Source organism: Eumetopias jubatus, unplaced genomic scaffold (genome assembly GCF_037043125.1).
Source record: "Eumetopias jubatus isolate StellerSeaLion01/CBP00866 unplaced genomic scaffold, mEumJub1_p1.0 scaffold_172, whole genome shotgun sequence".
In the NCBI taxonomy this organism is placed as follows: Eukaryota; Metazoa; Chordata; class Mammalia; order Carnivora; family Otariidae; genus Eumetopias; species Eumetopias jubatus.
The window spans coordinates 93,144-119,567 of record NW_028274978.1 but is presented as its reverse complement, the minus strand read 5'-3'; the positions used below and the strand labels follow the sequence as shown (position 1 = coordinate 119,567).

General features: G+C 37.4%; 2 protein-coding genes across 2 annotated transcripts; both read left to right on the top strand.

Annotated features, from left to right (window-relative positions):
• Positions 1 to 1,010: 1,010 nt before the first annotated feature.
• LOC148161537 (uncharacterized) lies at positions 1,011 to 8,310 on the top strand. The gene is made up of 7 exons (XM_088020795.1): positions 1,011 to 1,068; positions 1,388 to 1,550; positions 1,861 to 2,108; positions 2,502 to 2,638; positions 5,217 to 7,077; positions 7,141 to 8,184; positions 8,306 to 8,310. Exons 1-7 carry the CDS (start codon positions 1,011 to 1,013, stop codon positions 8,308 to 8,310), a joined length of 3,516 nt encoding a protein of 1,171 aa, XP_087876921.1.
• A 2,309-nt stretch (positions 8,311 to 10,619) lies between these two features.
• LOC148161536 (polyserase-2-like) lies at positions 10,620 to 26,064 on the top strand. The gene is made up of 9 exons (XM_088020803.1): positions 10,620 to 12,271; positions 12,791 to 12,973; positions 13,838 to 14,098; positions 14,266 to 14,399; positions 14,510 to 14,810; positions 23,500 to 23,635; positions 24,010 to 24,257; positions 25,120 to 25,253; positions 25,795 to 26,064. Exons 3-9 carry the CDS (start codon positions 13,930 to 13,932, stop codon positions 26,062 to 26,064), a joined length of 1,392 nt encoding a protein of 463 aa, XP_087876929.1. The 5' UTR covers positions 10,620 to 12,271; positions 12,791 to 12,973; positions 13,838 to 13,929.
• The last annotated feature ends 360 nt before the right edge of the window (positions 26,065 to 26,424 follow it).

Below are 26,424 nucleotides of genomic sequence, written 5' to 3'. Positions count from 1 at the left end.
AGACAGTCTCTTCACTAAAGGGTGTTGGGGAATTGGGCAGCCACATGCAGAAGAATGAAACTGGACCATTTCCTTATACCATACACAAAAACAGACTCAAAATGGAATAAAGACTTAAATGGAAGACATTAGATTTTGCCTTTGCCCTCTTTTCTCTGTTTTTAATTGGTGTTTTGAACAAGGACATGGTAGAGATAAAGCATTTTTTAGGCATTGTCAGAATGGAATTCAAATAATAAAATTGCTGACCAGAAAGATAGAAAGAACTCAGATAAATTCATGAAGCTGACTTCACAGGTATCTCACGACTCCTATCATATGAAATATATATTTATTCTTATATAATTGATTTATATTTTCTGTCCAGTCCAGCAGAAACTAACCTTAACTAATATATTCCTCCACTGAATTAAAAAACTTAGGCAGGCCAAGGCTTCTTGTCCTCAGATTTATGTGTTCAACTTATGGCACACTCCATATGAGAGTAGGTAAATATTATTGAATTGTTGCTCTTTGCCCAATATTGTCATCAGAGAGAAGTGTTTGTAGCTCTTGAGTTAATTTTCTACGATTGTAGTTTCTATCATTTTCATACTGATTTGTAAGTTATTTTAAACTATCATTGTTTAGTATTTCATCAACTTCTGTGTTAGATCATGTGGAACTAATTCTTTTAATTAGTATGTATATGTGGCAGGTACGTAAAGCTACATGGTAAAGCCAGAGAGATTATATTCTTTACAAAGTGTGGGAATGGGGTATTTCATTTTCTCACTCCAAAAATGAAAGTCAATATTGAACTAAATAAAAGTTTGTTTCAATATTTAAGTTACATTTAACTTGAGTAAATATGGGAAACATTTCTTGTTGGGTGAACATAATAGAAGAAGGCACTTATCTCATAAGTAGGTATTACGATGTCAGACATTCTATATGCTATAATTTCAATCCCAACCCTGGCAACTACTCGACTAGAACCCTATCTTGCATTCACATCCACTTGAGCCAACATGAGATCTCCACTTTGCTTCTATCAGTTTTGGGGACTGTTTTTTCACTGCTGTGGTGGTAAGTTACAGATAATTGGGATTTTTTTCTCCTCTGTTTGTGTGATTACTGGGGAAATATTTTTTATTTTCCTTAACTTTTTAAAATATCTTCTGTTTTTCTCCTTGATGTTTATTTCATTTCTTACTTCTTATCATGTTTGTCTTTCATCTAGTCTTACATTTTGCCACTTTTATTTATGTTTCTCATTCTTCTCTATATTCTCTTATTTCACATCTTCAACAAATGAAAGTTAGGATGACAAATATCAATAATCATTCAGCAAGATGTTGTTTATCATGTTATATTTACCTCCTCTCCTCCCTATCTGGCCTTTTAGTACCCAATTCTCAAAAGCAGTGGTTAAGCTCATTGACCCCAACGGTTGCCCCATTGACAGCATCCAGCAACATCCCATGGCTAGTGTCCCTGGCTGAAAACTGCCAGGGCATTATTCTGAGTCAGTGGTGGATCCTCTCCACAGCCAGCTGTCTGAATAAACTGTAAGTACATCTAGAATCGCGATAAAGGGATCATAGTTACATATATACTTTATATTTGTTTTGTCAAAATTAATTTTATTTGCATTGGTTAGTGACGCATTCAAGGGACTTTGTTGTTGGAAAATAACATATTAAAAATGAAGCTTGGAGTTCTAAAAGTCAAATTCTATTGCAATGTAGAGCATCATTTTACAGGGATGTTAAGAGAAATTTGTTGGATTACATTAACATTTCAGGTTAAATGAAGCTAATGAAATGTTTTTCTCAGTCTAATTTCATTATGCTCTTCTGTACTTTTCTATTCCTTTAGGAAACATTTGGACTCTGACATTTCAGCAGTCATTGACCAAGAAGATATCTTACTTGGCCATACAATATGCCTGCACCCCAGTTTTGGTCCACAAGTTGGAATGGATCCAGTCAAAGGAGACATAGGAGTCATCCTGCTACAGTACCCTATCAGGGTGGGGGGAATACCACTTTATCACACTTATAACATCTTCTGGAAGAGCTGTTATAACTGCCAGTACAGACACTGCAGGGTATACCAATATCAGAGTAAGCTCAAGTGTCATGTTCTGTCATATCATAAATGTAGCTCATATAATGATATAGAAAAAACAAAGCAAAACAGTGCAAAAATAGGATGTTAAAAAATCTTGTAAATAATTAAGGCCATATTACTCCACTTCACATGGAGGAAAGAAGGAAAAGTGACAATATCATGGGTTATAATATTCTGTGTTCTATTAAGAGGGATTTAGGAACAGCTAAAAAATACAAGAAAGTATGAAATAAGTATGTATGAGATTAGATGGAAGGAAAGGAGAAGTCAGAGTTATCTCAGTAATTTTTTGTGATTGAAAGATTGAAAGTTGTACCAACCTAGTAGTAAATCATAGGAATATAATAACCCATATCTCATAGTCCTTTCTATCTCTATTCCCTCAGACCACAATAACTTTGGAACCAGTATCAAAAAGCTGTCAGTTAAGCTGCTGGACCTCTCATTCTGCCACCATCAATATATCCACCTAACTAAAAGTAACAACTTATGCATCTGGAGTCAGCCACAAGGAGACTGCTGGGTACTTACTGTATAAGGGCAGAGTTACCATTGGGGGGAGATGTAAAAATATATGTCAAATGTAAAATGGATACAAGTTCATTTATGCAAGATGAATAAGTGCTGGAGATCTGCTGAACAACCTAGTGTATATAGTTAACAATCTTACACTGTACACTTAAAAATTTAAGAGCGTTCGATAACATGTTGACTCTTCCTCCCTTAATAAAAAAGAAAGTTTCTTTACTTTCACATGCAATCCACAGGTGTAATGTTTATGTGATTATATAATCATACATACATTATGTCAAAAAATATTCAAAGATATATTTATTCTTAAGGTCACAAATAAAGCAGGAATATTTTCATCAATGAAATTTCAGAATTAGAAAATTTGCTAAAATATATTCGAGGCAATGGGAAGAACAGGTTATCCTTGGATTGGTTTGTTAGAATACAAATGGAAGTCAGTTTTACAAATACAAACTGAGTACTTAAAAGTCTTCAGTTATGAGGTGTAATTATTATCTCACCATCCTGAAGCTACAAAAATATTGTAACTGAGTTAGAGATGAGGAGTACCTGCTACCAATATATATTTTAAAAGAGTATCATGACTTTTTTCCCAACGCTCAACCTAGAAGATATGTAGTAATATTTGTGTTATATACTACATGTAGTAATACTTAGTTTGTAACAGATAAAATTTAAGAAGTCACAAATGGCTACAAAGAAATTTAAGGCAAAAAAAGTGAGAGGCAAAAATAAAAATGTTTGAAATTTACAAATAAGGAAGATGTTAAAATTTGTAGTGGAAAAGGGATATGGGTGATATCAAATTCTTCTTAATAAACATATTGCCAAAACTTTGTCAAGCCCAAAAGACCAAAGCGTTGAAACCAATATTTGAGAAATTTGAAATTAAGAAAGACAAGGTAACCACCGCGTGGTAGATTACAAATTGATAGGGTACATAGAGGAAATAGGCCTGGTCCCAGTTCTTAGAAAATCCTGATTTTCTGGGCCCGGTCACCAGAGTTTATGTTTTGATAGGAGAGAGTAGTGCAGTAATTTAGTAAAAATATAATTTTGTTAATGTTCTTATAGAAATCTTTATTGTGAACAGTGGAGATAACAATTATATCTACATTTGGATAGAAGAAGGGCATACTTAAAATTTTGAGAGGAAAGTAGCTCTTCATAATAGAAATAAGATGTGCAAATGTAATGACCATTCAATGCATAGAAAATATTTGAGTGGTAAAATTTGTAAGGGGCACATGATGCTAAGAAAAATATTTAAAAAAAGAGAAAAGAAAATTGCTTTGGACCAATTATGAAGTAATGGTGCCTGGACTCAGTTGTAGAAGTCCTTGGAGTCACAGAAAGATTTTAATGCAAAAAAAAAAAAAATGTATTTTAGAAGAATCAAATATTTCCTGTTCTGGAAGGTGGAATGAAAGATGGCTTTTAAAATTAAATTCAAGAGGCCAGATTTATTTAGAAATCTAACCAACAAAGTCTATTAAAGTACCTTTGTACTCTTCACATTTATTCCCACAAAATGGTCTGGCATGAACTGCAAAAACAATAAGGAATCATTCATTCATCAAATATTGATTGCCTAAACATGATTTGGTGCTATACTAAGATGCAGCAGTTTAAAAAAAACATATAATTATCCTTATCCACATGAAGCTTACTCAAAAGCTAACAATTGTTTCCCAAGAAAATAATGAAGATGGGCTGTTAAAATAGGAGAAATGCAGAAGATCTTTAAAAATGTTCTATTTGACCAAAAACTTACAGCCCTTGAGAAATCAACCCAAGTAAATCCCATGAGGGAAGCCAATTCCAGGCAAAGGATACTACTGTGGAAAAATTTCCGTGAAGAATGAAACAAATATGATGGTAGCAAAATGAACAAAGGAAAAATGTTGAGCTGAGATCAGAAACTAATTAACAACACCTTTGGATTTTACTCTGAGTATCATCCTGCCTGCCAGGAGGAACAAAGCATGGAATAAGTTTGGGTATGAGAGAATAGCAGAAATGACGATGGTTTGAAAATAAATGAGGACAACTTGAACCAGAGTAATGACGTGGAGTGATAAGGATAAACACAGTCATTACATATGATTGTGTAAGTTTGCCCTGCCTAGAAATACTCAGCAAAGGGAATAAGTGATATCCAAATAAAGAATGTTGAATATGTAATTGCTATTTAGAACGTGGGAGTTTTCTCTAAATATCCTTTGTAATTTAGTTTTTCTCCTTTAAATGGAGTTACAATTATGTGTGTGTAAGTTATTCTGGAGCTTTATGAAGTATGTACCAGGTAACATTTATTATTTTTCACCATGTCATATGGATATATGCAGAAAAATATATAAATCTTATCTATTTCAATGTATTTATTGATAATATGTATATAATATACAGATATTATTTATGACAAAAGTGTAGCCATACATTTTATAATTTATATATTATATATTTACATATAACTTATGTTACATATATTTAATATATTCTTACGATTTATGTTTGTCTGCCCGTTTGTCCCACATAAATACGGCTTATCTTTTTTCCTCATTCAGGTACAGCAGGGTAGTCCTGTTCTCTGCCTCTGTGGCAACCACTGGGAACTGGTAGGCCTGGTCAGTGAATCCTCAATGGCCTGTTATGACCCTGTTCTTGTCATCAAGACAGCCCCATATTTATCTTGGGTGAAATGGCTTATCAAGACATCTCAGAAGCCACTGGATCCTATTTTTTCCCTACCCTGCAATTTTACTCCTGGGGTAGAACATCGTCCACAAGACAGGCTTAGCCTGAGCAGGGGTACTGCCATTTTGACCTCCCACAGACTCTCTGTACAGTCACGGAAGAGAAGATTAGGCACTTTCCCACTGAACAGACAGCACCGGAATCCTCCTCCAGTATTTTTTCGTTTAAATAATAGAGACTCTTTTCCTGGCAGTAGACAGTTACACCTTCAAGCTAGTCAGCTCTCCTCAACTAGCAAATTCCCAATGATACAATCTTGGACGTCTCTTGTTACCAAACAGCGGGATCCTTCTGATATTTCTGAGCCCTGGAATACCCCAATAGCTGGTACTTCTGAAACTTTGGTTCTTTCTGGACCCCCAAAGACTCCAACACCTGATAAATCTATACCCTGGGGCCTTCCTCAGAAAGATACAATGAAATATCAATACCAAACGATGACCAATTCAGTAAACCCCTGGGTTAATCCTTTAGCTGGTATCATTGGGCTTCATACTCTACCATTAGTTAGTTCTGCTATATCCTGGGTTTTGTTTTCAAGTGGCATAGATGGATCCCACCTTCTTTCTGGGGTTAATACCGTACAGTTTCAAGTTCAGTCTAGTAAGGTTCCTTTCCATGGTCAACTTCTAGCTAGACCCTGGCTAGAAATTACCCCTGACATTGGACCTTGGACACATTCTGTACCTGATAAAACTGGAACAGTGATGCAGATACAATCAAGTGAAGAGAATATTGGAAGCCAAATACACCATGTAGTCGATAGAGTTCACACTGCTTTTAAACCAGTAACTTATAACTTGAATGCATGGGTTCCTTTAACAGTTAATAAAAATGAATTCTGGACTCATTCCACGCTAAATGCAGATGGATCTCAGTATCCTACATTAACTCTTACGTTGGAACCCTGGTTTCAGTCAGTCTTAAATTTAGATGGATCCCAAGAACTTACAGAAAAGACTAATGAATACTGGATTCTTCCTGAATCTAAGTCAGCTCAACTGTGGACTTCTTCAGCACTTAATATGCCTTTCACTTGGATACCATCTGCAAGCAACACTATTAAGTCTTGGGCACAATATAATACCAGTCTGAGCAAAGCCTCAAGTCAAATGGAGAGAATAAGTCCATGGAGTAAACGTGAATCTTTTATGGTCAAACCCCAGATTCAAACTGCAGATACAACCTGGTTTTTGGCACATATTATTACAAATGTAATTAAGCCTTTTTTTCAGTCTAAAGCTGATACAACCAGGCCCTGGAGTAAACCTGAAGCTGCCATAACCCAAACCTGGACCCAGCCAGAAACCCAGGCAAGAAAACCACTGACTCAGCTGAAAGCAGAAATCAGACCATGGTTACAGATTAAAACTGAAAGAATCAGACGCTGGATTCAGCCTAAGTTTCAAATAGTCAGACCTAGAGCCCAGACTGAAAATGGTAAAGACAAACATTGGACCCAGTCAGAAGCACATATAATTAGATCCGTGACACACACTGAAATTGAAACCTTCAGACTTGGGAACAAGCCTAAAGCTGGTACAGCCAGATCCTGGTTTTGGACTCAGTCTAATCAAATGAGAGCAAGGTCTCAGCCAGACTTGCAAACACTCTACCCTTGGACTCAGCCTGAGGTTGACATAGTGAGACCATGGACTCAGTCAAAAGCTAGTAGCATCCAACCATGGATGAAGCCTGAAGCATTGACATTCAGAATCTGGAGGCAGTTTAAAGTTAATACAATTACACCCTGGACAGGGCCTGAAGCTGATATAGCTAGACTTTGGTTGCAAATACAAACCAATACATTCAGAACATGGAACCAACTTGAATCTCAGACAACCATTTCCTGGTCTGAGCTTGAAGCTGATAGAGTCAGACCCTGGTTGTATACTCAAATGCATACATTCAAACCTTGGATTGAGACAGAATTTCAAACAGCCCATTCCTGGACCCAACCTGAAGGTGATATACCCAGGCTTAGGACTAAATCTGAGGCTGACAATGTCAGACATTGGTTCCAGACTCAAGTGGAGACACCCACAATGTGGACAGAGCCAGTATCCCAAGTAGCCCACCACTGGATACAGTCCAAAACAGAAATAGTTAGGCCCTGGAACCAACCTGTGGCAGACAAGCTAAGAGCCTGGATACAACATGACATTTACACTGTAAGGCCCTGGGATGAGCTTGAAGGTGATAAGGTTAGATTCTGGACACAATCTGAATCTGACATAAGACGTTGGATTCAGCCAGATGTGGGTATAATCAATCCCAGGGCACGAAATGAAGCTGATACATCAACACCATGGGCATGGGGACAGGCTGAGACTCCAGAAGTTAATCCCTGGGCACAGTCTGAAACCGAAGCAGTTATACTCTCAAAACAGGGAGAAGCTTCAGCAATTAATCACCGGACAGATATTTTAGCTGATACTGTCACAACATGGGCAAAGACTGAATTTCCAGGACAAAGGCTCTTGATGTATCCTTTGTCTCGTATAGTCACACAGTGGACTCAGCCTGAACTGCCAGTGGCAAATCTCTGGACACAACCTGAAAATGTTACAGTCACACCTTGGATCCAGGATGAATCTCTTGCAGTAAATACCTGGACACAGACTGAAAATAACACAGTCATACCATGGACTCAGAATGAATCCCCAGAAGAAAATACCTGGACAGAGGCTGTTTCTGAAACAGCCATACCATGGACCATGGGATTTTTTCCAACCATGAAGCCCTGGATAGAGACTAAATTTGATAAAGTCACACCAGGCACCAAATCTCAATTTTCAGAAGTAAAACTTTGGACACAACAGTTGCCCAAAACATTGGACACTGAAACTGGTACCGTCAAAAGGTGGACTCAGTCTGAATCTCCACCCTTAATTCCCAGGATAGAAGCTATAGCTTCCATAGTCCCATTATGGACCCAGGCTGAATCTCTAGCTGTAAATCAGTGGACACAACCTATAGCTTATAGAGTCACAGAATGGACACAGACTAAATCTCCATCAGTAAATACTTGGACTCAGGTTCAATTTCTGGCAGTAAATCCACGGACACAGTCTGAATCAGAGTACAAATCTCCAGCCCTAAAACAGTCAGTTGAGCATGAGGCTAGTATAGTCATATTGTGGACTCAGACTGAATCTCCAGAAGTAAATCCTTGGATAGAGCCTGTAGCTTCCTTAGTCATGCCATGGACACAAGCTGAATATCCAGCAGTAAGTTCATTGACACAGGCTGTAGCTGATACAATTATCCTGTGGCCTCAGGCCGAATCCCAAGCATTAAATCCCTGGACAAAGTCTGTAGCAGATACAGTCACAGTGTGGGCCCTGGATGAATCTTCAAGAGCAAAACCTTGGACACAGATATTAACTTCATCAGATATATTTTGGACCCAAGCCAAAACAGTAATTCCTTGGTCTACTTTTGAAATATTCCCACAATTCACCCTTATTCAATCTGTAGTGGTTAAAACTTGGACACAATTTGAGAGTGACACAGTCACAGCCCTAACTCAGGGTCAGGCTCTTGCTGTGAATCCCTGGACAGAGATTATCACTTCCAGCGTCACACCATGGATCCAAGCTGAATTTCCAGCAGTAAATCCCTGGACAGAGGCTGTTGCTTCCAGAGTCACATCATGGACCCAAGCTATATCTGTAGCAGTAAATCCAGGGACAGAAGCTGTCACTTTGAGAGACATACCATGGATCCAAGTAGTATTTCCAGTAGCAGTAAATACCTGGACAGAGGCTGTCACTTCCAGAGTCTTTCCAGGGACCCAAGCTGTACTTCCAGTAGTAAATCCCTGGACAGACACTGGTGCATCCAGAGTCATTCCATGGACACAAGGTGTACCTCCAGCAATAAATCCCTGGACAGAGGCTGGTGCATCCAGAGTCACATCATGGAACAAAGCTCTTCCTCCAGCAATAAATCCCTGGACAGAGGCTGGTACATCCAGAGTCACATCATGGACCCAAGCTGTATCTCCAGAAGGAAATCCCTGGACAGACGCCGGTGCATCCAGAGTCATGCCATGGACCCAAGCTGCACCTCCAGGAATAAATCCCTGGACAGAAGCTGATGCATCCAAAGTCACTCCATGGACCCAAGCTATCCCTTCAGAAGTAAATCCCTGGACAGAGGCTGGTGCATCCAGAGTCACTCCACGGACCCAAGCTGTACCTCCAGCAGTAAATCCCTGGACAGACACTGATACATCCAGAGTCACATCATGGACTCAAGCTGTACCTCCAGCAGTAAATCCCTGGACAGAGGCTCTTGCTTCCAGAGTCATGTCATGGAACCAAGGTGTGTTTCCAGCAGTAAATCCCTGGACAGTGACACTTGTTTCTACCGTCACAACATGGACCCAGGCCTCCTCTCTTCTAAATCCTTTGACAGACACTAAAGCTTCTACAGTGAAAATATGGACTCATAATGAATATTCATTAGTAAAATCCTGGACACATTCTGCAATGTCCACAATTATATCCTGGACTCAGTCTGAATATCAAGCAGTAAATTCTTATATACCGAGTGTAACTGATACGGTCATATTTTGGACTGTACTTATATCTGAGTCTAAGAAATCATGGATACTGCCTGAAGCTGGTGTATTCAGTATTTCATTGCATCCTCAAAGTGATTCTACTCAATCCTTGATTCAAGGAGAAAATCAAGCATCTCTTCTGTCGACACATCCTGGAATTAATAATGTTAATACATGGCCTTTGCCAGAATTTGAAACACTGGTATCATGGAGAGTGCCTTTGTCACAAGCAGCCACACTCTTACCCCTATCTGAAACTGATATTAGCAGATATTGGTTTAAACCTGAAACAGAAAGAGTAAGTACCTCGGCCTGCTCAAAACTTCAAACAGTGAGAACTTTGACCCAGTTTGAAACTGATAGATTTGAGCCCTTGGCCCAACATGAAACTCCTACAGTCATACCATGGATTCCAACAAAAACTGGTATATCCCACCCCTGGAATAAGTCTGAAAAAGACAAAGTAAGAACCTGGACCCTTTCTGGAGGTGATGCCTTGCGACCATGGATTCACAGTGAAGCTAGTATATTCAACCTCTGGATCCAGTCTAAAAGCAGTACAGTCACACCCTGGACCAAGCCTGGGTCTCAGTCAGTCAGTATCTGGACTGAAAGAAATACAGGCACATTTTGGTACCTGACTCAAAATGATGCAGTTAGGCCTTGGTCCCATCTTGAATCTCAAATGACATCTTCTGGGACCCAAAATGGTATAAGTAGCTCTTGGACTCAGTATGAAACTAGTACAGTCAGATCCTGGACCAAGCTTGAAATCAGTACAGTGCAACCCTGGATTCAGGTTGAAACTGCTACAATTAGATCACGGACCCAGTCTGAAAATATAGAAATATACCCCCTGACCCAGTTAGAAGCTGGTACAGTAATAAGACACTGGTTCCAGACTAAACTGGATTCAATAAAACCTTGGAACCAGCCTGAAGCCAATACAGTTAGATCATGGACTCAACCTGAAACTGAAACAATCCAAATTTGGACCCAGACAGAGGGCAAAGTAGTAAAACCTCCAACTTCATTGGAACTTGATACAATTACATCTTGGTTACAGACTCAAAGTGATACATTTCAACCCTGGATTAAATCTGACTCCCAATCTGTCAGTCCCTGGAGTCAGGCTGACGGTATAAATCACCCCTGGATTCAGCAAAGAGGTACTGTGAATCAACCCTACTCAGAAATCCAAACAGTCAGACCCTGGATGAAGGTAGATGCTGATGCACTTAGATCTTGGTTCTACATTCCAATGAATAAAGTCAGACCATCGACCAATTCCGAATCTCAGATCTTCAGCTCCGGGTTGCAGCCTGAAGTTGGTATGTTTCACCCTTGGATCCATCCTGAAACCCAAGCAGTGAGATCCTGGGCCCACCCTGAAACTGGTATGATTGCATCATTTGCTATTCATAAACATGACAAAGTCAGAACATGGATCCATACTGAAGTAGAAATCAGACCTGACAGGCATTATAAGCCGATAGAATTATATCATTTGTTCCTTCTGAGGTTGAGCCAGATAGAGCAACTCCCTTAACTAGCCATTTCAGTTCCTGGTCTAAACATGTACCTTTTTTAACCAATAGAAATAATTCCTTCCCCACATCAGTATTTTATAGCTTTGTCAACTGAGATAGGTACAACAGAAAGCCAATATCAAATCAATTCTCTCCGTTTGAGTGAGCTCACAAACATTCCCTTTCTTTTCTTCCCCTTGCAAGTACTTGGCTTCCTGAAAGACTTCATTACCCGAAGGTTGTCAAATTCCAAATTACAAAAACAAATGGAAGCCCTGATGTAACATCTACATCTCTTAGCCCCCTCTCTCCATCATTTTCCTTTCTTATTCCTTGTTCTCTCCCATCACCATGTGCATTGCCCCATTCCTATTTGGTCATTTCTTCTGGTATATTGCCTTTATTCTATATTTTCCCTTCTTGCTCCATTCTTTCTCCAGCAGCCTTCTCTCCTGTTCTCCTGCCTTAGCCTCCTCTTCTGATAGCTCTGTCAAGGAACTGTCTTCCTTAAAATTTACTGAAGAGAACATTCTTTCTCATACTTTTTCATATCTGCTTGCTGCTCCAGCCACCCTTTTAAGAAAAGAACCTTCTCTGATGCCTGGGTCTCAATCTGGAACCAAGTCTCATCAGCCTGAACAAGATCCTCTCAAGTATTCACAACTCAACGTTTCTTTGGCTGAGTGTCACCTAGGTGTGGCCTGGAAAGGGAGTGTCCAGGCTTTCTGGCTCTTCAAGACAGCTGTTATTTCTCATGAAGCCACAGGCAAGTTCAGGGTAGTCATCTATTTGAGTTATTATCCTTAGCACCAAGGTCTTTGTTAGAGCCTAATTACAAGAGTTTCTCTATAGGTCAGAAGTCATGCCCTCATACTTGGGCAGGACATAATTCAAACCATTATTTAGATCAGAGAATGGGGAATGGATAACAAAATCTTAACAGATATGTACATATTCAGAGAAGACCAATTTTGCTAGAAACAGTTTTTTTATAAGTGTAGTTCCTTTCAGAGCATATTATAAAAATGCTTTTAGTGCTTAGAAATGGTTTACTCTTCTATTTGAGGAGTGAATAGACATATGTTATTTTCAGAGAGGTGTATTCAGACAATCTCTATTCCCATACCCAACTATATAGGGTTAAAATTTATATTTCCAAGCATTTTCCTAAAGTTGAAAATTTACAAGCACTTTGATAAAGTCAAAAAATAGGAAATCAAACTGTTCAGGTAAAGGAGGTAATAATACTTCCTTCACCTATTGAAAATATGGATTCCTTCTGCAGAGTGTGGATTACCACCTGGCCTTGTGCCCCACTGTCCCAACTGCTGGGAGGCAGACATGGGTGAATTTCCTTGGATGGTTTCCGTGCAACTCTCTTTCTCCCATTTCTGTGCTGGCTCTGTATTGAATGAACAGTGGATCCTTACCTCAGCTAGATGTGCAAATTTCATGTAAGTCTGAGTATGTCATTTCAAGATTCTTTAAAGATGGTGCATATTCTTTGTTACAGAAATCAAATTTTGTGTATCTTCTTGCAGTAGTCACATCTGTTACATTCCCTTAACTAAAGAGAAAGCATCTCTACTTGTATCTTGTCATATCTCAAATATCCATAAATGGGTGCTTTACCTGTTTTTCAGAGATAATTTCAGGATCCAAATCAATAGAACTGTTAAAAGATACCCTATTTTTGTATAATTTTACCTATAACAAAATGATGGAAAGTTTAAATAGTAAGGTTCACAGTTTTCCACTTTCTGACTTCAACCATGTTATCTCTTAAATATATGGATCTGTAGAAGAATTATAACTCTTTGAAAAATATCCTTTTGAGCATAGTTTTATTTCTTCTTTTAGCATAGTGAAGTAAGTCTTTGGACAAACAAGGAAAACAAAGCCCCCAGAAAGGGAATAACTGTCCAAAGTTATTTATATTATTACTATACAATATTTCAACTCCTAACTTTCAAAATGTATTTCAATAAGTGTTTTTTTTTATTATGTTATGTTAGTCACCATACAGTACATCATTAGTTTTTGGTGTATTTCACTATTTGGTGTATTTGGTGTATTTTACTTTCACGATAAATATTAGGATGCCTAATAATTCAAGTTAGGAATTTTCAACAATTAAATGGTTTGCATTGTAAAACTTACCTCCTCATTTCTGAAGGTGTCTAAACATAGTGTTCCTAATAAGACAGGAGTAGTGAAGGGAATGGTAGTACTTTAATGCTCACCTGGACTTTATTTTATTCATGTTAACTCTAGAGTTCTTTTCCACATTGAAATATGTAATAATAAAATGCTTGATAAATTTCCCTCCCAGAAAAAAACTCAGAAGCACTAGCCCTGGTCCAAGTTGGGCTTACTGATCTTCAGGAGCCTGCTCAAGCTCAAACTGTAGGCATTCCCCGTGCCATGCCCTACCTAGGTCCCAAGGGACCTTTGGGTCCTGGGCTGATCTTCCTGAAACAGCCCCTACATTTTCAACCCTTGGTGCTTCCTATCTGTCTAGAGGAGAACCTGGAGCAAGAGAAAAATATACAGCTGTATGACTGCTGGCTACCCAGTTGGTCCCTCATGAGAGGTGAGTAATGCAGCATATTTACATGAGCATAAGTATGATATATTTGAAAAGAAGGAGTAGTATGCTTTCATGTAATAGAAGGTTTGTGATTATCTTTTCCTTCAGCCATATTTCTCCCTCTAACTAGGGTAAAACTAAAATCCTCTCTGTTCTCCCTTTTCCACTAGGAAGTCCTGGAATTCTGCAGAAAAGGCATCTAAAAATACTGCAAGTCAGCACATGTGCCCAGTTTTGGCCCAAGCTGAATGAGTTCACTTTCTGTGTGGAAGCCAAGCAAGCTCTTGGCGAGACTGGCTGTAAGGTGATACAGCTGAGGGGTGTGGAAAGCAAAAGTTACTTCTTCAAAACCAGAAGTTACTTCCTAGCCTCCTTTAAAGTGCACATGGACATTTTGCTCTTTGTTTCTTGCAGGGTGACTTAGGGGCACCTCTGGTATGCCATCTACAACAAAAGAACACATGGGTGCAGGTGGGAATTTTGAGTTACTTCGATGAACATTGCACAAAGCCCTACGTCTTCAGCCAAGTGAGCCCTTTCCTTTTTTGGCTTCAGGGAGTTACACGGCCCAGCCATGCACCATGGTCCCAGCAAGGGGCCATGACTACCTCTGCTTCCATCTCCCTTTCAGTCTCTACCTCTACAAACAACTCAGCTTTTACTGCCACTCCTGCTTCTGTTCGGCCACAGTTCATCTCTCTGCCACAGCCTCAGAGTAAGGCCCAAGAAAATGGTAGTCAGGGAGGTATGAAAAAAAAATGAAGAGAAAAGGATAATGGAAATAGAAAAGGAGGGGGAGAGTTTTTTCCCAGAGAAATGCATGAGTTTTTAATACCAAATATTAGGAATCATTAACCTTATGACTTCCAAAGGTATTTCATCCTTGGTGTATTATTTAACTGCCATAATATTTCTTTCTGATACAGATGACGTGATTATAATAATTTTCTTATTTACTGTGATACCCATGGAACTAGAATGGTTTAATCACATTATCAGTATAGAAAGAGGGAACAAGGTTAGCATAGACACTCAAACTTTTTATTCTTCTCACGTGAACGTCTTTACTACCACAGAATCTTAACAAAAGTTATGTCAGAATTTTAAGTTGAGAATATACTTTCTTGGTAGAAATATATATATAAATTTCTCTAATATGCTCTACTGAAATCTGTTACATTGTGACCATCTTTCTTTTCCTTACTATTATGAAATCTGTCATACTATCATCAATGACAACCTCACTTTTCTTTCCTTAGAAAATTATTTCTAACAAATCATATTTCTCCATATTATATTTTCACCTAATTAAACTTATTTATCATGTTCATACTGTCCTATCCATAGTAATGGGTGCTTTTTTAAAGCTTTTTTAAAAAAATTTATTTCATTATGTTATGTCAATCACTGTACATCACATCATTAGTTTTTGAAGTAGTGTTCCATGATTCATTGTTTGTGTATAACAACCAGTGCTCCTTTCATTATGCTCTCCTTAATACCCACCACCAGGGTATTAATAACCCATCCCCCCAATTCCTACCCTCTAAAGCACTTGTGATGAGCACATGGTGTTGTATGGAAGTGTAGAACCGCTATATTGTACACCTGAAAGTAATATCACCATGTATGCAAACTGGAATTTAAATAACAACTTTAAAAAATTAAACCTTAGTGTGATGTGCAGTTGTTACTTTAAATATGATTTTCAGGTTTGCAACTTAGGAAAGTGAATTTTAGAGTTTGTCCCAAAAGTTTTGAGTTGAAGTAATAGTAGTTAATACATATATAAATTGAAATAATGGTAGAGATAAGATGTATAAAAAGAGTAAGGGAAGAGAATAGGTGAAGACAGAATCTAGACTATCCAGGGAATTACACTGTGTTAATTGTCAAAGTGATGAGGACTTTGAAATATCTGAGCAAAGAACTTCTTATCTTCTTATCTCTACCATATTTCAATTTATATATGTATTACTTCAACTCAAAACTTTTATGACAAACTCTAAACTTCACTTTCCTAAGTGGCAAACCTGAAAATCATATTTAAAGTAACAACTGCACATCACACTAAGGTTTAATTTTTTAAAGTTGTTATTTAAATTCCAGTTAGCATACATGGTAATATGACTTTCAGGTGTACAATATAGCGATTCTGCACTTCCATACAACACCATGTGCTCATCACAACAAGTGCATTGCTTCATTCCCATCACCTGTTTCACCCGTCCTCCACCGAGTTCCCCTTGGTAACCATCAGTTTGTTCTCTAGAATTTCTTGAGAATAGAATTTCTGTTTCTTGGTTTGCCTCTCTTTTTTTTCCCCCTTTGCTCATCTCTTTTTTTTTTTTTTTAATTTCAAATGTGAGTGAATTATATGGTATTTGTCTTTCTCTGAATGACATATTTTGCTTAGAATAATACCTTCTAGTTCCATCCTTGTCATTGCAAATGGCAAGATTTCATTCCTTTCTGATGACTGAGTAATATTCCAAAGTATATATGTACCACATTTCTTTATCCATTCATCTGTCGATGGGCTGCTTCCATATATTGGCTATTGTGGACATTGCTACTATAAACATCAGGGAGCATGTACCCCTCTGAATCGTTATTGTTTATTCTGAGGGTCAATACCTGGTACTGCAATTGCTGGGTCATAGTGCAGTTTTATTTTAATGTCTTGAGGAACCTCCATACTGTTCTCCAGAGTGGCTGCACCAGTTTTCATTCCCACCAACAGTGCAAGAGGGTTCCTCTCTGCATCCTTGCCAACATCTGTTGTTTCTTCTTTTTTTTTTTTAATTTTAGCCATTCTGACTAGTGTGGGGTGATAACTCATGGTGGTTTTGATTTGTCGTTCCTTGATGATGAGTGATGTTGAGCATCTTTTCATGTGTCTGTTGGCCATTTGGATGTCTTCTTTGCAGGAATATCTGTTCATATCTTCTGAAAATTTCCTAACTGGGGTTTGGGCTTTTGGGTGTTAAGTTTAACAAATGCTTTTTATATTTTCGATACTAGCCTTTTATCAGATATATTGTTTACAAATATCTTTCCCCATTCTGCAGGCTGCCTTTAGTTTTGTTGATTGTTTCCTTTTCTGTACAGAAGCTTTTTATCCCGATGAAGTCCCAATAGTTAAATTTTGCTTTTGTTTCCTTTGCCTCAGGAGATGTGTCTAGTAAGAAGTTGCTGTGGCTGATGTCAAGAGAAGTTACTATAGGTGCTCTCTTCTAGGATTTTAATGGTTTCAGCTTTCACATTTAATCCATTTTGAGTTTATTTTTGTGTATGCTGTAAGAAAGTGGTCCAGTTTCATTCTTCTGCATGTGACTGTCCAGTTTTCCCAACACCATTTGTTGAAGAGACTGTCTTTTTGCCATTGGATATTCTTTTCTGCTTTGTCAAAGATTAGTTGACCACAAAATTATTTCTGGATTTTCTATTCTGTTTCATTGATCTATTTTTGTGTGTTATGTATCTGTATATTCTGTACCAGTACCACACTGTATTGATCACTACAGCTTTGTAATATAACTTGAAGACTAGATGTACTGCTTCCAGCTTAACTTTTCTTTTTCAACATTGCTTTGACAATTAAAGTTCTTCTGTATATGTTCGCTAACTGAACATAATAATAAAAATATATACGTAAAATAATTTAAAAACAAAGTTCTTCTGTGGTTCCAAACAAATTTTTGGATTTTTCTAGCTCTATGAAAAACCCGGGTGGTGTTTTGATAGGATTACATTAAATTTGTAGATTGCTGTGGGTTAGAGACCTTTTCAAGTAATTTTTCTTCCAGTGCATGACTGTGGGATGTTCAACATTTTTTGTGTGCTCTACAAATTCTTTCATCCGTGTTTTACAGTTCAGAGTACAGGTCTTTCAAACCTCTGGTTACATTTATTCCTAGATATCTTATTGTTTTCGGTAAAACTGTAAATGGGATTGCTTTCTTAATTTCTCTTTTTGCTGCTCATTAATTGGTGTATAGAAATGTAACAGATTTCTGCACATTTACTTTGTATCCTGAGACTTGACTTTATCAGTTCTACCTGAATTTTTGTTGGAGTCATGTCAGTTTTCTGTATATAGTGTCACGTCATCTGCAGGTAGTGAAAGTTTTGCTTCTTTCTTGCTGACTGGATGCCTTTGATTCTAGTGCTTATCTGATTGCCGAGGCTAGGACTTCTAATACTATGATTAATAACAGTGGTGAGAGTGGACATCATTTTTTTTTTCCTAAATAGGGAAAGAGCTCTGTTTTTTGCCATTGTGGTTGATGGTGTCTGGGGTTTTCATATATGGCCTTTATTATGTTGCAGTATGTTCCTTCTAAATCTACCTTGGTGAGGATCTTTATCATGAATGGATATTTGTACTTTGTCAAATGCTTTTTCTGTGTCTCTTGAAATAATCATATGGTTTTATCCTTTTATTGATGGTATATCACATTGATTTGTGATAACTGAACCACCTACCACTCAGAAATAAATCCGATTTGAGTGGGTGAATGATTTATTTAATGTATTGTTCTATTTGATTTGCTAGTATTTTCTCAGGAATTTTTCCATCCGTGTTCATCAGATATTGGCCTATTGTCTTTTTTAGTGGAGCGTTTCTCTGGTTTTGATTTTAGAGTAATTCTCTCCTCATAGAATGGATTTGGAAGTGATCCTTCCTTTTCTGTATTTAGGAATAGTTTGAGAATAGGTATTAACTCTGAATGTTTGGTAGAATTCATCTGGGGAGCCATCTCATCCTGGACTTTTGTTTGTTGGGAGTTTTTTTTATCATTATTATTACTGATTCAATTTATAGGTTGGTAATCAATCTTTTCAAATTTTCTATTCCTTTTTCTAGGAATTTACCAATTGCTTCCAAGTTGTCCAGTTTGTTGGCATATAGTTTCTCATATTTTCTTATAATTATCTGTATATCTGTTTGTATTTTTGTGGTGTTGGTTGTTATTTCTCTCTCATTTGTAATTTTATTTATTTTAGTCCTTCCTCTTTGCTTCTTGATAAATCTGCCTGGAGGCTTATCAATTTTATTAGTATTTTTCCAAGAACCAGCTCTTGGTTTCATTGATCTGTTCTGTTGTTGTTTTTAGTTTCTATATCATTTATTTCTGTTTTCATGTTTATAATTTCCTTCCTTCTCCTGGTTTTAGGCTTTGTTTATTGTTCTTTCGCTAGCTCCTTTAGGTGTAAGGTGAGCTTATTTGAGACTTTTCTTGCTGGTTGAACTAGGTATGTATTGCTATGTACTTCCCTCTTAGGACCACTTTTGATGAAACTCAACAGTTTTGGACTGTTGTGTTTTCATTTTCATTTATTTCCATGTACTTTTTTATTCCTTCTCTGATTTCCTGGTTCACTTATTCATTACTTATATTTAGTTTAACTTCCATGTATTTGTGGTCTTTCCAGATTTTTTTTTCTTGTGGTTAATTTCTCATTTTATAGCATTGTGGTCAGAAAAGATGCATGGTATGACTTCCATCTTGAATTTCTTGAGGCCTGTTTTGTGGGCTTACATGTGATCTATTCTGGAGAATGACCCAAATGCACTTGAAAAGAATGTGTCCTTTGCTCTTTTAGGTTGGAATGTCATGATTATATATGTTAAGTTTATCTGGTCCATTATGTCATTTAAAGCCCTGTTTCCTTGTTGATTTTCTGTTTGGATGATCTGTCCATTGATGTAAGTGTGGTGTTAAAGTCCACTACTATTATTTCATTATTATCAATGAGTTCCTTAATGTTATTAACTGCTTTATGTATTTGGGTTCTCCCATGTTGGGTGTAGAAATATTTACAAGTTTTAGATCTTCTTGTTGGATTGTCCCTTTTATGATTATATAGTGCCCTTCTTTGTCTTTTGTTAATAGTCTTTGTTTAAAAGTCCAGTTTGGGGTGCCTGGGTGGCTCAGTTGGTTGGGCGACTGCCTTCGGCTCAGGTCATGATCCTGGGATCCAGGATCCTGGGATGGAGTCCCACATTGGGCTCCCCCTCCTCCGTGGGGAGCCTGCTTCTCCCTCTGCCTCTGCCTGCCACTCCCCCTGCTTGTGCTCTCTCTCTCTCTCTCTGTCAAATAAAAATTTTTTTAAAAATCTAAAGTCTAGTTTGTACAATAAAAGTATTGCCACTTCGGCTTTCTTTTTATAGCCATTTGCATGATAAATGTTTTTCCATCCCCTCATTTCAATCTGCAGGTGTCTTTAGGTCTCAAATGAGTCTATTATAGACAGCATACAGATGGGTCTTCCCCATGGATGGACACATCCATTGTGTCACTCTTTGTCTTCTGATTGGAATATTCACTCCATTTACATTCAACATAATTATTGTTAAATACATATCAATGTATTTGCTTTGTGGTTGTTTATGAAGATTTTCTTTGATACATTCTTGTCTTTCTTTAATGGTTTGCTGATTTTCTTTAGTGATATACCTGGTTATTTTTTCTTTATTCTTTGCATATTTATTAGTGTCTTTGATTTGTAGTTACCATTAGGTTTGTATATAATATCTTCTACATGTAGCAGTCTATATTAAGTTTATGGTCATTTAAGCTTGAAACCATTCTTTACTCCTTTCCGCCTCTCATTTTAATATCTGCTGTTATTTATCTCTTTATTTATCTATTTGTTTATTTTTTGAGAAAGCGTGAGCAAGAGGGGAGGGGAGGGATGGGGGAAAGGGAGAGAGAGAATCTTAAACAGACTCTATGACCAACATGGAGCTGGACTTGGGCTCAAACTCAAAACCCTGAGATCATAAACCAGACCAAAATCAAGGGGCTTAACCAAATGAGCCACCCAGTCCCCGTATGCTGTCATATTTTAAATCCTTTTATTTTCTGAGTTCCTTGCATGACATTTTATAGAAGTGTTAATTTTTACTCCTCATATGTTTCCTACCTTCCTACTATAACTTTTGGTCTCCTGTTTCCACTCAAAGAGTCCCCTTTTAATATTTCTTGCAGAACTGGTTTACTGGTCACCAACTTCTTTAGTTGTCTTTTGCCTGGAAAACTATCTTTCCTTCTGTTCTGAAGGATAGCCTTGCTAGATAGAGTATTCTTGGCTGCAGATTTTCCGCATTTAGCACTTTAAAAATATCATGCCACTCCTTCCTGCTGAAAATCCACTCTTATCCTTATGCATTTTCCTTGTATGTAACTGCCTTCTTTTGTTTTGCTGCTTTCAAAATTTTGTCTTGTCACTGTATTTTGCTAGTTTAATTACTTGGTGGAATTAAATTAAATTAATTACTTGGTGTAAGTTTAAATCTTGGTGTGGGTCTACTTTTGTTGATTTTGTGGAGGGGTTTCTGTGCTTCGTGCATCTGGATATGTTTCCTTCTCCAGATTAGGGGAGTTTCAGTTACTATCTCTTTAAATAATTTCTGTGCCCCCTTTTCTCTCTACTTCTTGGCTCCTATGAAATGAATGTTATTACATTTGATGGAGTCACTGAGTTTATTCTCATTTTGTGTACTTCTCTCTTCTCTCTTTTGTTCAGCTTGATTACTTTCCATTATTCTGTCTCCTAGATCATTAATTTGTTCCTCATTTCTTCTATTCTTCATGCCATCAAGAATGTTTCTCATTTCATTTATTAAGCCCTTTATCTCCTATGTTATTTTTTGTGTTAGTAGTCTCACTGATGCCTTCCAGTCTTTTCTCAATCCAGTGAGTATCCTTATGACCATTATTTTGAATCCTCTATCAAGCATGCCACTTATAGCAGTTTTGCTTAGACATCTGGCCTTGGCCTTATCTTGGTCTTTCATTTAAGACAGATTTCTCCATCTTTTTATTTTGTCTAAGTCTCCATGCCTATTTCTCTGTGTTAGGGAGGTTAGCTACAATTCCTCTTTGGACAGTAATGGTCTTAGGAAGAAGAGGTCCTGTAGTGACCTGCTGTATCGTGTTACTGTTCCCCAAATGCTGCCACTTCCAGGCATGCTTCCAGTGTGTGCTGCCTTTGTTCTTTTGTTTCATTCTGGCCACTTTATCATTTCAGCCAGTCTTTTACAGTGGCTCTCTTCACCTGCTCTGGGTAGTGTTTAAACTCTGGCCTGAATGTGGTTGGTTTTAACTAGGTGTGTTCTGGACTGCTTGTGAAATGAGATGTGTTACCACTGCCTCTGGACGCAAGGCTTCACAAAACTCTCAGGTTGGGAGATGTGACATAGGCAGGAGTTTGTACTAGGGTTATGGGAAGGCCACCCTGGTGAAAAATCCACCACACTGAGACTGAGGCAAATTTGACTGAGAAGGGCAGTCTTGCCAGGGCACAAAGGGGTGGAACATGGTGTAAAAAAGTTGTGTAGCAAGCAACCATGCTGCACTGGTTACCGCAGGTGGCCCTGTGTTTATTCTGAGGGGCAGGGGACATAAATGGTACTTTCTAGATCCTTTGTTCCTGGAGACGGTCTGTCTATGAACACTGCCTCTGGGACATTCTCTGAACTGAAGCCTCTCTGCTGTGTGGCCCAGGTGCTCTTCAGATTGCTGTTTCCACACTGTATGTTCCCAGGCTGTTTACCTGTCTTTTCTCTAGGAGCAGCCTCAAGGCCTCTGGGCTCTCCCAGAGCCAAGCCTACTGACCTTTAAAACTACAAAATTCAGCCCCTTTCACTTTCCAAGCTAATTCCTATGGGGTTTGTTATCCTTGTGCACTGCTATGTGTGCTAGTCTGTCTGTCACCCTTCTTCTACATCATTGCTCCCTACCCACTGCAGTGGCCATGAGCCATTTCTCTCCCAAACAACATCTCCACACTTCCTGCCTTCTTTGATATGGCTGCTTCTGTCTCTTTAGCTGAACATGTATGTTCTCTCAGTCTTCAGATCAAATTATGTTGCATTTCAGATAATTTGATGGTTATATAGTTGTGTTCATTGCATGGGGTGACTATAGTGTCTTCCTGCTATACCACCATCATCCCCTCCTAAGTGTCACTGAATATTTAAAAAGTAATTAAGCTCAGTTCCTTCTGTTCCACTGAAATTTTTAAATTTATTTCTCCAATAAATGGTCAAATAAAATTTTGCTTCTTTTTTTATTGCTTACTATATTAATGACTCCTAACTAAGCAAACTAACAGCTGAAAAAGAATTCCCCTTGGGAAGAGACCTATAATAGTTCCCAATAGTTTGACAAATGAAAGGTAATTAAACTGGACCATAAAGAAATGATTGATCTGGAAACATAACAATAAGGCAATTATTCCTTTTAGGGAAATAGCATATATGTAACAATACAGACTGTGTGTTTGCAAGTCAATTTTAGTAACCGTGATAAGTTTAGAAGGGATAGGAAGGATGAAAAACTTTAAAGATGGGCTACAGATGACGATTCTACTGAATTTACTTTTATTCTCAGCTTTAGCAGATCGAATTTCTCTACGATATGCCATGCCTTGGCAAGCCATGATCATCAGCTGTGGCAGTCAAATTTGCAGTGGTTCCCTTGTTAGCAGCTCTTGGGTTCTCACTGCTGCCCACTGTGTCAGGAACATGTAAGTTTGCATCCTGCTTCATATAATACACTGTGCTAAAGTATTTTCAAATTAGTTTGTTGAAGTCTTCTTTGAATTAATTCACTTCATATTATGCCTGAACAGTATCTCTTATCTCTATAGAATCTTTGCATCAGGCTAGGCAAGAAATTTGCCTCAGCGTGTTTGATTGATATTTCCTTTAGTTAATACCTCCCTAGTTCCACTGTGTATGAATTTTGAGTTTTCATAGTGTTCTGATTTCCCTACAGGTAAAGTAGGAACTTTATACATCATAGCTAATGGAATACATTACAAAGCCTAATACTGATGGCTGTTAAGGCCTCATATATCCTAGTGAATATATTCTAATTAGTCTCTAACTACACACTTAGGAATCCTGAAGACACTGCTGTAATACTAGGCCTGAAGCACCCTGGAGCACCTCTGAGAGTTATTAAGGTGTCTAACATTCTACTGCATGAGAGATTTCGGTTGGTGAGTGGGGCAGCAAGAAATGATCTAGCACTGCTGCTCCTTCAAGAGGTCCAGACTCCCATTCAGCTCTTAGCACCATTGGGACATCTGAAGAACCTCAGTAGCTCAGAATGCCGGCTTTCTGGGCCAAGAGTTCTCAAACCAGGTCAGTAGTTAATTTGCTTATTAGGACAGTGGTTCTAAAATATGTGAGATGGGGGATCCATTTGTTTGATGTTAAAATTCAGGTAAGAATTCTAGCCAATATTGTCTCCATTATTAATTTTAATTTTTTTTCATAACTCAACTAATTTTTAATGGGAACATGAAAAATTTGTATTTAACTATCGACTTATATTAACAGTGAAAAAATTTAGTCAAGGGTTTCAGGAGTTTTATAATTGCATGCTACTTACTATCCAAGGAGACCCTAAGAAATCATTAGTAAATACTAGATTAACAACATGATCCGAAATGTAAAAAGAAAATGTGGCTGTGTAACCAGGGATTCCATCATCCTGTGATTCTTCTATTTTCAGTGTCTGGGTTTTGATCAAAATAAGAGATATTCTCTGGGATTTGTTTTGGTTTTATAAAATGATAGTTTTGATAATGACTACATAAGATTTCAAATGTGCAAAATGATACAAGGTAGATCTTTCTGTGTACAGTCAAGTTTAGTAAATAAAGTAGACATGGACTGCTTCCTAAATGTGCTAACTTTATAATAATGAAAAACATAGGTCATTGTTTTTACTTATACTTAAGAAAATGAAGTTAGATATGACTTGAAATATATTTTACAAATGAAAATAAAATTGCAAATTATTTGGAATGGCATTTAAAACGTGAAGAAAATTATTAGAATGGATAAATATGTGCAGTAAGAAGGTGATAACAAAATAAATGAAGTTTTTTGGCATTAAAACTTAGAGATAATTTAAAGTGATGATGATATCATCTCATTAGTTAGTGTTACAATGCAGGCTATATCTCTTGGACTTCTTATTTTATACCTGTTTTTCTAGGAGAAACAGATGAGAATCCAGAAATGTTACAGATGCAGGTGATGGGAGCTTCAGGCTGTGCCCACCTCCACCCTGACATTGGCAGTTCTATTATCTGCTTCATTACTCAGGAGAAAGGCTCTGATACGAATGTGGTAAACAGTTCCTGTTCATTTTTTAATTCTAATTCATAGAAACTATAAATTTTTCTACATATAAAAATGTAGACCATGCAATTAGTAAGTTATAAATATAAGAAATTGGGTTTTTGTTCAGTGGGAATAAACAAAATTACTTACAGAACAAACTTCCTCAAAAATGTATGCTATTAATCTCTGGTTTATCTGACACTTGTTATTCTTAACTATCCACACTGAAATGCTGTTTTGGTGGTGTCCATAGAAATTAGGAATTTCATATAATTCTGTATATTCTAATACATGGCTTCTAAATTTCATCATATCTGAAACCTTAATTTGCCTTTATAAATGCCATCTTTATGGACTAACGGTCAATGGCATTATCAGTAGTTTCCTATGAGAAGAATCTATTTGGTAATTATATTGATTGGCTGCTAGCTATTTGAGACCTCTTTATTTTCTGAATAGTTTTTCTCTTTTCCAACTAACAAAGTCTAATAATAAGTAAGAATTTAAGACAGTGGCTTTAATCAAAATTCTACCATTGCCTTCACAGGAACCTGTGACTCCTGGCAGTGCTGTTATGTGCAGACCAGTGTCTGGAAATGGCAGCTGGAGACAGATAGGCTTTACCAGTCTAAAGGCACTTGCTACCATTGTCAGCCCACACTATTCCTGGATATTTTCCACATCAGCCAAAACAGGTCATCCCCTAAACCAGGCACTCATGCCTTGGGTGGAAAAGCCAAAGTCATCTAGTCTTCATAAACAGGCAACACTACCACTTTCATCATTAATGATTCTTGTAATGCAGAGTCTATTGTAAACCAGTGGTTATAATGACCAGTACCAATCTGGTCACACTGTGATAAAAAAAAAAAAAAAAGAGATCAGAACTTCCAATTAAAACAAAACAGTTGTATTAAGACCCTAACTTCTCTGCAGTTATTCCTTAGAAAAGCATCAATTCTATCCATTAAAATGACAGTCTTTTAACATTGTAAAAAAAAATATTTTAACAATTAAAATTTCAAAAATGTAAAACCTTCCACCATGACTTGTGATAATAGTTAATAAGATAATATAAAAAAATAAATCACATTGAAAAGTTGACAAATACATAATCACACCTCATAAAACTTCAGAGCGCTCATGTGTTCTATCAAAAACATATACGCCTAAACTT